Here is a 13,079-nt window from a genome sequence, read left to right as displayed (position 1 = left end):
CTGTTGATTTAACCTAACATTTCTTTTTTACGTTTCATTACACTTTAAATAATTCAAATATTAACGTTTTAAACGTTTATTTCATTAACATATATCTTGAATACCTTAACCGGGATTACTCAGGATTTACTTGACAGAAAAGTATAAATAAATTTGTCTTTTTAAAAGAATTAATTTAGGCATTAAAACTCCTTAATTAAAATGTTGCCGAGAAAAAGAGTAATTGTATTCTAAATAATAACTAAACCTCAATTACCAAATTTCAAACAAATCGAATCGATCAAAAAAAAAGTTATGAGTTATATAAAACTTACTATATTAAATATTTGTCAAAACTTATTACTTGTATCCTAAATAAACTCCAAATACTAACATTCAACCAAATGGGACCAATAATAAAAAATACTTATGGTATTCACGTGAGCTTAATACTCAATACATCAAATAATTGCCAAAATACATTAATTTTAACCTAAATAAACTCTAAACACCATATTTTGATCAAACCGAATCAATAGTAAAAAATTGTGGTCATTTGACATTAAAACCTCTATATATTAGTCTATCAATATATCAAATATTTATCAAAATTCATAAATTTTATTCGGAATAAACTAAATATTAAATTTCAAACAAATCGGTCTTTTTAATGGTAATTTTTTCACCAACAAATCATTTCTACAATATCAAACTATACCAATGTCTTCTTTTCATCTCACACCTCACCAAAACATCGAGTTATAAAGAGATATGAGCTTATCTAAAGGAATGAGAGCTCTTTAAAAATCCGAAAAAATTTTTGATGCAGTTTTTGACAATTTTTTTCAGCGAAAAATTGCCCTCTGAAAATGCGATATAAGAAAGTTTCAACCTTGCGGTAAGTTTTGTTGGATTCAGCAGGACCAAACTAAGGGAATCAATGATCATCTGGATTAACCTGTCATTAAGAAATGGTCTTTTTTTTCACAATAATATCCAGAATTTATTCACTATTCGCTGGATTATCACGCTGAATATTGAGCGACCCATTGGGTCGTCCTTCAAAATTAAAAATGACCGTTCACTCGTTCAACTTGAAACTACTGTGACTGGTAGATGTGTTTGTAAAAGTCCACATCACACCGATCGAGACCTTCGTGAAATGTTTTTGGTAGCTTCCTGAGAACAAGTTTCCACATTTAAAAGTCGAATTTTATTTCTGCAGTAGTTTTGGTAAATTCATTTGGCCATACTTCTTTGAAAATAGACTTCGTCTTATCCAATTCAACTTAATCGATTTCTGCACATTTTGCTGGAATAACATTTTTTTATTTTGAAAAGCAGATCTCGTTTCTTTAAGAATTTCGATTCAAACTCTTCAGAGTACTTATCTAAGAAAATAGATTGATCGCTTATAGTACTCTTTAGGATATCAAACATAGTTGTCCCGACTTTTATAACGTTCTGATTGTGGAGGAACAGTCAGCACGGTATCAATTGATTCAGCAATGTATTACGTCGCTGGTTCAGAAAATCTTTGGTCCTTTATTTAAATTCAAAATAAATTAACAAAATAATATTTATCAATAAAATTACAAACATAATTATCAATTTACAATAAATAAAACATTATGATAAATAGGACCATGCCTCGATTATGAAACCGTTAGAACAGGTGCAAACCTGTGTAGCAAGGTCCTTTTTTAAAAAAGAATAATAAATAAAAAACAAAGAATTAACCTGGCCAATATAAGTACTTTTCTTAATATAAATTTATGATAATACAGTTTTTGTTTTTTTTTTACAGTAAAAGAATTACCAGAGGGAGGTAGGTAGACGCACAAGGAGTGCAATGGAAGACGTGGCTTGTAAACAAATGTTACTTGTAAAGAAATTTTAGATGGAGGCGAGCGGATAGTTAATCATGGACATTATTCGCAAATTCAATACATTTACTCAAGTCAGTCTTCTTTTTGTAAATTAAGACTCAAACTTTTAGTTAATCTGAAAATTGGCTTGACGACTGTCAATGAAATTATAATCGTTCATTTAAATTGAGCAAGCTCACCCTGAAAGGCTCGTTTAGGAATTATTCGGGAGGCCGATATTTCAGGGGTGGTCTGACTGGTCTGCACCCAGGTGTATTGGTAAATTTTATTATTAATTAGTTTGTCCTAACTTTCCGGGATTTCTAAAACTAGAGAAAGTAACACTCAGGTAACAGGTTGTCCATCAGAACAAGTAAATCAGTTCCTGCCCACTACAGATTTTAGTTACTTTCTTACCCGGAAATCTGGTACCTGTTTTTTTTCTTTTTAAAAGAAGACGGAAGGAATACAGGACGTCGAACAGCTTCTGGATGATTCAGTTTTTGTTAAAAAGTTTGTATCCTTCCCACTTTCTTTTTAATACCATCTTGATCGATAACAGCAATTGCCTCTACTTACTTACTCTACTTATACTAAAATTTTTTTCACAGCTTTCAATTACTGCCCTGTAATGGAGAAAAAGTTATTATTTATTCATTTCGTGAGACCAATAAGATCCATGGCCTACTAAGCACTTTATATATCCAAACCCGGCGCTCTCGGTACTTTCACATATGTACTTCATTAAAATCGGCATCCGAATAAAATCATCAAATCATCATTTTTACGTTGGTAAGCCGGTTTTAAATTTCATCGGCGGTTTTTTAATTAGGAGGTAAACTGAAATGGTGATATTTTAGAAGCAATAAAACAACTGAAACCAAATAAAGCGCCTGGTGTCGATGGCATAAAAGCGGAGCATATATAATATATTCTACAGCTAGTCACTTAGTCCCATATTAAAAAACAATTAGCTTATCAAATAATTTTAACAGGTAATTAACTGCAGCTTTTTAAAACAGGCTTAGTTAAGCTATTATATAAAAAAGGGGATAAATTAATCTCTAACTATCGTCCGATTACTTTAATTTCTATCTTATCTAAGAAAATAGAGAAATTATTTAAAAAACAAAGAGTATATTTTTGGAGAATTTTAATATTTTATCTAAAAAGCAATTTGGTTTTAAGTCAAAAGTTTCGACCGAAGATGCAATTGTTTACCTCACCAATAAAATATATTGTGGCTTAGATAATAATAAAAATAATAAAATAATATGTGTATTTTTAAACCTAGCGCGTGCTTTTGATACCACAAAACAATGTTGAATACATTTAAAAATATTGGTTTTAGAGGTAAGGTTTTAAGTATATTTAAGTCCTATCTCTCGAATAGGACACAACAAGTTCAAATAGGAAACTATACAAGTAACAAAGAAAATCTTGAATATATGGTTTGTTACAAGCTACAGTTCTTGGGCCGTTAATGTTCTTAATATATATAAACGGCCTATTACAAAGTAATTATGATGGACACATCTCGTCCTTCGCCAATGACACATATATTATGCTAACTTCTAGAGGGAAGTAAAGAAAAAAGCAGAACATGATTTATGTAAAATAAAGGAATGGTTTGATATCATGTTTAACTATCAACATAGAAAAGACCAAATATATAGCATTTTACTTGCTCTAAAAAGAATAGAGCCGGATTTACAAACTTAACCATAAAGCACCACCTAATTAATATACAAGAACCCAACATATAAAATATCTCGAGACATATATATAGATAATTTATTAAAGTGGGATATTCATATTGAAAAAAATTTAAAAAAAACTGAGATAATAATATTTAGGTTCAAGCAAATAAAACAAATCTTAAACAACGAACAAATAGTAATAATGTATTATTCTTGGGTATCTTTTCATATTCAGTACGGAATGCTAGGTTGGGGAGGTGCCTATGAAACACATATGAGGAGATTGGAAGTGATGCAAGGGTTGTATTTTAAAGTATTGTTTAACAAAAGAAACACTAATCCTAGTCATTATATAATGAAAATAATTTGTTAGATATTCACCAAATATTTTGTTTTAAACTGCTTACAATATAGCATGAAAGAAGGTATGAATTGGGAAACATTGCAAACGACCATAACACGAGACACAAATGGGACAAAATACCGAAAACTGCTAAAAAAATTGAACAACGATCAAGTTAATTTTTAGGGCCTTACATTTATCGTTTCGTTTTAATTGAAATTCGAAATACAATCTGCATAAAAACTTTTAACGAAAAAGTAAGGAAATGGATACTTTCATTAAATAACCGGACTTGTTTCAATTATATCAATTTAAAGTTTTAACGATTTTGTGTGTTAGAAAGCTCTAAAGGAATATTAAAAAAAACTTTTCGTGTTTGTTTAATTATAGTTTTTAAATGTTGGATAGGGTAAGTTTATTAAGTATTATGCTCGAAATAAATATGTTTAGAACTTCGACGAACAAATCCTAAATGATTTCAGTGGATATTTCTTATTTATTTATTACGTAGAGTTAAACTGTAACAATAGGAATCTTGAATGTATATAAGAAATAAAATTTGAATTTTTGTACCAGATAAAAATTTTAAATGCCTGAAATAAAAAAAAAATTACTCCAAATTTCTGGAATACATGAGAAATAGCTTTAACTTTCAAGAGGAAACTTAAAATGACCTGGAGTAAAATTTAAAAAAAAATAAATTAAGCTTGTTTTTTGAGCTCGACATTAGGCTCAAAAAATGCCAGAGCACATGGCATTGGGGTTAAATTTTATTACTTCTATTGGATTCAGGTCAAAGATGATCATTTGAAGAAAGTGTAAACCAGCCCAACTGCCAAATTTAGCAACGAAATACATTGCAAATAGGGGGGATTTGCAATGTATTTCGTCGCTTGCTTTCCATCGAGTATATAATTTACTGGAATGAAATTTAAAATTGGTTGTCATTTACTGTCAGTATTAATGAAAGATTTCCTCCCTTAAAATTTCCCTTAAGACTTGATTCTGGTTACGTTAAAAGAAGTACAATTCTATAAAACAAACGTTAATTTTTATTTTTGTTTAAATTACAGTATGTTGTATAAATCAATAAAGCTAAGAAAATAAGTTAATACTCAAAATGAAACAAAGATAAGTAATAAATCACTGCATTTTAGAAACTTCAAAGCGCGTACTGACCAACTCTTCGTCAGAGTCCAACACCGGCAATGCCGGATCACTTTTAATATTCTCTTCTAGCCATCTTAATTCATCCTCCATTGTTGCGGAATTACGGTGATGCGACGTTGTTGCTTGTTGTTTCTGTAGGTTAACTCGCACTTTCACGCCATACGCATCGTTCACTAAATGCTCTTCTTCCTCGTCGTCTCCTCCGCCGGTGTCCAGAAGAGGGACGAAAGCGTATCGCTGGTTGTTATTGGTTGGCCTCCACAGGATCATTATTACTAATAGCATCGCGGAAAACAAAATGTGCCAGAAGGCGTCCTCTAGCCAAATATCTTTCCAAGCGGTCAAACAATCGGCGTAGTGATGCGCCTTTATGCAATAAAGCATAAATATCACAGACGCGACCACGGAAAAAACGAGGGTGTTTGTAAAGTGTCTGTACAGTGAAAGTTTAGCCTCGTTTCTCCGTAATCTTAAGGTGCGTGTGGTATTTACCAGAGCGGAAAAGATCCACCAACAAATGGCCGAATCGAGCACAGCCAATGGGACAGATGCGACCAAGAGGTCTCTATTTGACTCTAATTGGGCTTTGGTATGCTTCAGGTACGCCTCCGATGCGGCCAAAAAGAAATATAAAATTCCGACCGCGACGACTCTGTGCAATGTGGGGCCTAATCGCGGTTTCACGATGCCGAAGCCCAAACTGACGATGATGACGAGCATGCGGGCCAAAGTACGTTTTGCGCACGAGACCCATTCGGCGAAGAGCATCGCCCCCTGCACTTCTATCCCAGTGGTGTTGATGCTCTGATATTCTGCGTAGAACGTCGCTTTTTCAAGCATCCCCAGTAAAATGACTCCACCAATCCAGAACTGGACTCTCAATAGTTCTTTCCATTGTAGAAAAGAAAGCAGTAACCATATCAGTCCTAAGATGATGTAGTATATGCACATAAATCCATAAAAAGGCAGCAGAGGCCAATCCACAGCACTTAAATATCCATAATCGTTTTTGATTTCAATATGAACCCCTATAGTATATTCGGAATTTTCGATAGTAACTGCCAGTCCCAATACATAAACCCCATCATGAATAAACTGATGGAGAGGATGGATAATTTCAGATTTCTGTTCCTCCTTATTAACTTCACCCTGTTTAAGAAAAATGTGGTCATTACATGAATATGTTTCTACTGATTGATAAACTTTGATCGAGTTATTCTGTGGATGGCTAATTTTTGAAGAAGAAGTAAGCATGAGGTCCTTTAATTCATCATAAGCTTCAGTAGGATCCCAACAGCGAGATTGAAGTATTGCCAGATTCAACTTGACTTTTTCATCTGTGTCAGTTTCACAGTTAACTGCAAAAGAGGATCTCTAATTATTTATAAATTCTTAGTAAAACAATGCCATTTTTTATGAAGGGAAAATTCACAGGGAAGGGAGTTTTTTTACTAAAACCAAATATAATAGTTTTTGAATTGTATAATTCAGTTAAATTCTATTATTGGTCAGATCCTACTTACGTATCTTTTAAAAATAAAACGTTTAGGAAGTATTAGTCTTGCATAAGGGTAATTAGATATATGTGTGAAGTTAATTCATATAATGAATGTAGATCTCGATATATTGCAAATAAACATTGATATATTTATTTATTATTGTAGTATGTCTAATGCATAAAAAGTATTGGGGCACTGTAAACCATCCTCTAAATTCTCATGTGATTAGGCAAAGAGGGATATACCATTACTGGTACCCAGAATCTCACAAGTGCTTAATTAGTGTCCCTATAATGAACATCAGTTTTTCATCATTTGTGTGTTAGCATTAAAGAGATTTCTGAGGATTTCATCTAAGTACTTTATATAGATAGTCTAGGTACCTTGAAATTGATGAATGTTATGACTTTTCTGATTTTTTTTTTGTAGTTTGACTTATTTAAGGACTTTTTTATTGTAAAGTGTTTTAGATTGAATATTCTCAATTTGATGTACCTTTAAAATATTCGGTGGATGTTTACAAAGGATTGGTTTCACAATAAGGTAAAAGAAATCGATAATAAATAAATTTGTATTATCAATTTTTTTGAATCAAAAATATATGTCTAATTAAAATCTAAGACAAAAAATTTTTGGGGCAAATTGACCTTAAGAAACAGTTTTTCGTTTCTTTTTCTATATTTCAAGAAATCAAGCAAAGTTTTATAAAAATTTACATTGTGATATCCTCATTGTTTCTTACTTACTTTTAATATAAACTTTTGCTCCTTTGAAAACATTTTTGCTAAGATAAATTGGTCGACCAGCCTAAAATATAAAAATAGAAAATATTACTTAAGATACATATAGGAAACAAAGAATCTACAGTTATTACATGTTGGCAGGTATTATTCCAATTTGTAATAATCGAAGTGAATTTTAGACCATGTCTAGCATTTCTAAAATAATTGAACTGGTAATCAAAAAGTACAATTATTCTTTAAGAGCCAAGGCTTCCAGAGCTTTTCAATGCTTAACATGGTTGTACCAAGAGTGCTAGTCACTTTACTCATGTCTTTAAGTTTGTAATTACTGCATTAGATAAAAGCCTTTTTCCTGAAACTTCAACTGAATCAAGCAGCAGCAGCTTTTACTCTATAATGACTATTTGAAAAAAAATGGCCTCTTAAGACATTTTAAGCACTCATATTTGGAAGACCGACATTTTGTATGACTTGATAAAGTCAAGAGTAAATCAAAGTTAGTCTCTTAGGGAGTACCTCATGAATCTGTGTGTTTTGCATTTATGCATAGAAAAATACATATCATATATTTCAGAAAATACAGTGATTTTGTTTTGCTAGGCTGATGACACCTACATTGTTATCCCAGCTAACAGTTACAATGACAATAAGGCTAAATATATCGACGCTCGCAAATAAGAACATCGTAACTCGATTTTTGACAAAATTGTGTTAAGACTACTTTCTAGTATAAAATTTTCTTCCCTTTTCTTTAAATTAATAAAAAATTAAAATTTTTGAAAAAAACAGGAATTAAAAAAAAAAGTTTTATCGTATCTGCTTCGCAAGAAAACTGGCGTTAATAAAATCGTAACTTAAGTTACAAACTCTATAAATGGCTAATAAAGAACTTACATTACATACTTAATAAAAAAAAAAACAAATAAAGTATGTCAAAATGTCAACAAATAAAAATGTCCATTGACGTGTCCGAGCGTTTTCAAAAAAAAAAAGAATTGCCTAATTCTAATTGAATTTATGTGTGACTTTCCGCCCTATCTGTATAATAATAGTAAAATCAACTAAAAATATTACCACCATCAAACAATAGTTTTGCCTAATGCATACCAGAAAAGTTTTTTTTTATATTTCTTATTTTGATTTTTTGATATACCTTTTAGAAGAAAACAGTAGTGATACTGAAAACCACTGCCCCAATACGAGCTTAGAACAAGCTGAAGAGACGGCTACTTCTGCAAATGTACAGTATTTAGAAAATACTGATGGGGATATTCTGGCTATACATACTGAGGTACTAAAATCATGAGGTATAAAAATTGCAAGGGTATGAATATGAAAATATTTTTTATTGCAGCTTGAAGATGATGCTAATGAAGAAACAACTTCAATGGAAACGACTGTTTTAAAGGAAGTGAATTTATCCGTAACTATAGAAAGTAATGTCGCTGAACAACTTCAAACTGATGCTGAAAAAAATATATCACCCGGTAGAAAAAAGTTTAGAAATGAGAATAATTGGAAAGTTAAAATAGCTAAAAAAAGAAGAAATACAGGTCAAGAATATACGTCTTACACTACCAAAAAAATTGTTAAGGCTAGAAAAATCAAAGAAAGTTGTGTAAAGAAAAAATGTCGAATGGAATGTTACCAGAAGATTTCAGAAGATCAGCGAAAAAATATGTTTTGTAAATTCTGGAGACTAGGAAATCATGATAAACACATGGACTTTTTATCAAAGCACGTTAAAAAAATGCAAAGGAAGGCAGAAACAGTGAAAACAAATTCAAGACGTCAATTTAGAATGGAGTATTATTTTACAGTGGATAAACTCATCATTAAAGTATGCAAAACTTTTTTTTTAAACACGCTCAGTATTACTGACATCTGAAATCATCCAGGAAATTTATAAGGCAGCACATTGAGTGTCTTCCCACAACCGAGTCACAATATATACGTAAGGAGTCAAATCGTAAATACCTACAAGTTGATATACAGTTCATAGCACAGATGTATAGACTGTACTTAGAATGGGCCAAGGGAAAAAATATTAGTCCGTATTCCGACAGTATCGGTGTGACTTTGAGCCTAAGTTTAATATAGGGTTTTCTTTACCAAAAAAAGACCAGTGCGAGGTTTGCGATAAGTTTTTACTGGCAGATGACAGCAAAGGAGAAGAACTTGAAGAAGAAAAAAGAAGACACCAAGCCAACAAAGACGCCCTAAGAAAATTAAAGGAAAAGTACACGGAGCAGGCAAAAGATGATAAATCATTAATTAACGTCGCCTGTTATGATTTACAAAAAAATTTAGTTACCCTACACAAAGATGTCAGCGTTTTTTATTAGAAATTAAAATATAGGACGTAAAATTTAACGATTTTTGACGTTGGAAATATTAAAGGGCTATCTCTGGCACGAGACAATTGCAAAACGAGGAGCTAATGAAATTTGAAGTTTTGTGTTGGATTACATTAAAAATCAAAAACAGAATGGTGTCGATACTTTTGTGTTTTACATAGATAATAATTGCGCTGGTCAAAACAGGAATCAGTTTGTTTATGCCATGTATGTGTACGCAGCGGAAAAATATTGCGTAAATATTACACACCGTTTCCTGGAAAAAGGCCATACGCAGAACGAGGGAGACGGTGTCCATGCTCTTATAGAGCGTCGGAAAAAGGGTAAAGTAATTTACACACTAGAGCAGTGGATTATGCTTATAAAAATGGCAAAAATTACAGGTGAACCATATAATGTTATAGAAGTCAGTCAAGATATGGTGTCACCTGAAAGAAACTGGAAAACAGATCAAAATGGAAAAACTATAAGATGGAATGATATAAAAGAAATATTATCTCACGACCCTCTGCAAATAAAAATTAAATATGATTTTGTCGATAAGAATAACCATTGCTTGCTAGATTTAAAGAAGAAAACCATTAGTAAGAGAATGAAACTAAAGTTAAGTTGCCAAAACAAGGGATTAGGCAAGGCTTATGAAGGCCCACTTAAAATCTCCAATAAAAAGTTCGATCACTTACAATTCCTATGCCAAAAAGGGATCCCCGATTTATATCATAATTTTTACCAAAACTTTCCCCATGGAGATAATGAGGAAAATGAAGATTCTCACTGAAAATTTATTCCACTTCTGTCAAAAAAGTAGTTGATTTTTATGTTCATTTATTTATTTGTATTTTCTAAAATAAATATTTTGTCTCTTTATTAGTTTTGTTTTCTTTATTTACTTGCAATAGTTTTGGTATATTATATATCTGTATCTATATACAATGAGGGCGTAAAGTTACGCATAAATTCAATAAATTATTAGGCAATAATAATTGTTGTTTTGAAAAACGCTTGGACTCGTCAATTGAGATTTTCCTTTGTTGACATTTGCTGGCTCTGTATATCTGTATCTCCACTTATTTGTGTGATTTTTTTAATTTTTAGGTCTTTTAGGCAGGCCTTTATTATAAACATTCTAATATCGTATCTTTAAATAAGTTAATAACATTTTAATAAATGCTCAATAGTTACATCGTATCTTTAGATACAATCATATCATAATCATTTTCTCAAGATATGATATTAAATGCCGAAATATGGTCAGATAATAACATCATAACTATTTTAAACTTAAATTTAAAAAAGAAAAGCTGATTTTCCAAAAATTTTTTACTTGAAAAAGGTGACCTAATAACATATTTACACCATTTTCAAATTTTAATACTTAATCCGTAGTGGTTGCTTTACAAATCATAAAACAAAATCTGAAACATTAAACCCATTTTTCTCCAAATGTACTTTTTTGGGATACAATGTTCCTATTTGCGAGCGTCGATATAGAGGTCAGCAAAGTTATAAATTGACTACGGAAATGTATTTTTTCATTTATTATTGTGCTACATTGCAGGTACAAAAATAACAAAATTACCACCCACTATTGGAAAAATATACTTTTTTCTGATGGTAACAATATCATGGTGTGGGGCTGCTTTTTGGGTTATGGAATAGGTCGTTTTTACAAAATTAGGGGCAAAAAGGACATCTTCAGATATGTTAATATATTGGAACTAAAATTGTAAAAGAGTGGTTTACTGTGATACTGTGTAAGTGGTTTATGTTTTAAAGTGCCACCACAATCACCAAACCTAAATCCCATAGAAAATCTATGGGAAATAGTGGAAAAACATGTTTGCCAATCACAATTACATAACTATGATCACTTATTTGAAGAAGTTCCTAGATGAAGATATAATAAACAATTGGTAGTGGATAAAATATTGATTTTTGGAGTTCTGTGTACATTTAATTTGGAAAAAATATTAAGTTGCTCTAATTTTATCCTGATGAAAAATCTTTATTTATTGTATTGTATTATATGTAAATATTATCTTTTACCAGGCTTTCAATTAAACTTTATTTATCAATTGATTTAAAATATACAAACCATAACATGCTACTTAAACTTAATGATTTAAAAAGTTGCCCTAATTTTGTCTGATACTGTACCTAAATGGTCTTTTGATTAAAAAAATAAAAGATTTTTTAAAAGAAATTAATATACATTATTAAAACAATTAATATTTAGTTAGTGTCCTAAAGAACATTACATTATAAGAGTTTGTTTATGGAATAATATAAGCTTTTTCATTTTTTTTTTAATTTTCTTAACATACATTCAGTAAATTTTATTTTAAACTACAAGCAACTTGTAAACTTACAGAAGTCACATCATAGTCCCATTTTCCTTGTTCAGGTAAACAAAATATCCAACCAAATTGAATGACAAAAATTGGAATGGAGTGAAGTAGATTCATTTTTACTAGAAAATTCTTGGAAAAAGACCTAATGAAACGTATTTCGGTGGCGGTCTGTAAAAAAGACCAATTTATTGATTCCCCACTAAAACCACAGACATGTCACTGCAGCTCCATGAAATTTTCGTTGGCCTTTAGCAAAATATAAAAATCTTTTAATATTTGCTACGTTGCACAAAAAATATTGTAAGTAACGTAGGCTTTACTACGAATACCTTTATTTAAATCATAATACGGTTGAATTTCTTTTTGGGATTTTCTTATCAAAATCTAAAAATAACAATTTTAGTATGTACGTCTTTGACATACATAAAGAGAGGTTAGGTTAGTTACATTTCATCTGTCACCCCGAGATAAGGTCAGTAAAAGGGCTTTAGATAAGGTGAGAAACGAACTTGCGAATTCAGCAAGAGGGGATGATCTGTCATTTTAAAGACTTGAATATAAATATACAGGGTGTGGTATTAAAAAAATACTGCAAGATAAACAGGTTGGGAAAATTTTCAGCATGAGCCAACCATGTAAGGTGGTCAAGTTTTCACACAAAAAATATCAACAGCAAAAGCTTCAACCTTGATACCTCCAAAGCAGATGTGTCATTCCCCATTTTTTTAAATCGGAAATGGGGGTTAAGCCATTCTTCATTAAAAAGTACTTTAATTCTCCATAAGTTACTGCATAATTTGTATAAATCACACTCTTTTAGAAAATATGGGGCTTTGAAATACCAACAAGAATATGTTTGACGAAAAGTGAAAAATGCGATAATTGTAGTCAAAATTTACCTTTTAGTAAAGGTATTAAAGGTTTTTAGTTATTTTAGTAAAGGTTTAGAGTAAATTCCTTTAAAATAAAGTGCTAATTTTGTTGATTTGAAAATTTTTAAGATACACTATAGAGAGTAAACAATTCTCAGGCTCGTGCTTCACATTTAAATTGGCCAGTTAGTTGTTTT

At 31.1% G+C, this 13,079-nt stretch overlaps 1 protein-coding gene across 1 annotated transcript; it reads right to left on the bottom strand.

Moving 5' to 3' along the window:
- Nucleotides 1-4,919: 4,919 nt before the first annotated feature.
- LOC126750554 (transmembrane protein 87A) lies at nucleotides 4,920-12,447 on the bottom strand. The gene is made up of 3 exons (XM_050460196.1): nucleotides 12,029-12,447; nucleotides 7,306-7,366; nucleotides 4,920-6,418 (listed from the first exon to the last, which is right to left on the bottom strand). Exons 1-3 carry the CDS (start codon nucleotides 12,122-12,124, stop codon nucleotides 5,034-5,036), a joined length of 1,542 nt encoding a protein of 513 aa, XP_050316153.1. The 5' UTR covers nucleotides 12,125-12,447; the 3' UTR covers nucleotides 4,920-5,033.
- Between the last annotated feature and the right edge of the window lie 632 nt (nucleotides 12,448-13,079).

This window comes from Anthonomus grandis, chromosome 2 (assembly GCF_022605725.1).
Source record: "Anthonomus grandis grandis chromosome 2, icAntGran1.3, whole genome shotgun sequence".
NCBI classification, from domain to species: Eukaryota; Metazoa; Arthropoda; class Insecta; order Coleoptera; family Curculionidae; genus Anthonomus; species Anthonomus grandis.
The sequence above is the reverse complement of the archived record's forward strand: the minus strand, read 5'-3'. Positions and strand labels throughout refer to the sequence as shown.

What these genes read in the sequence shown, in the direction of transcription:
- LOC126750554 (XM_050460196.1), bottom strand. Translation starts at nt 12,124, where the DNA reads ATGAATCTACTTCACTCCATTCCAATTTTTGTCATTCAATTTGGTTGG. An exon ending in GGGACTATGATGTGACTTCT is followed by an intron (nt 7,367 to 12,028) that starts GTAAGTTTACAA and finishes TTTATATTTTAG; the next exon opens with GCTGGTCGACCAATTTATCT. An exon ending in AGCAAAAGTTTATATTAAAA is followed by an intron (nt 6,419 to 7,305) that starts GTAAGTAAGAAA and finishes CCTCTTTTGCAG; the next exon opens with TTAACTGTGAAACTGACACA.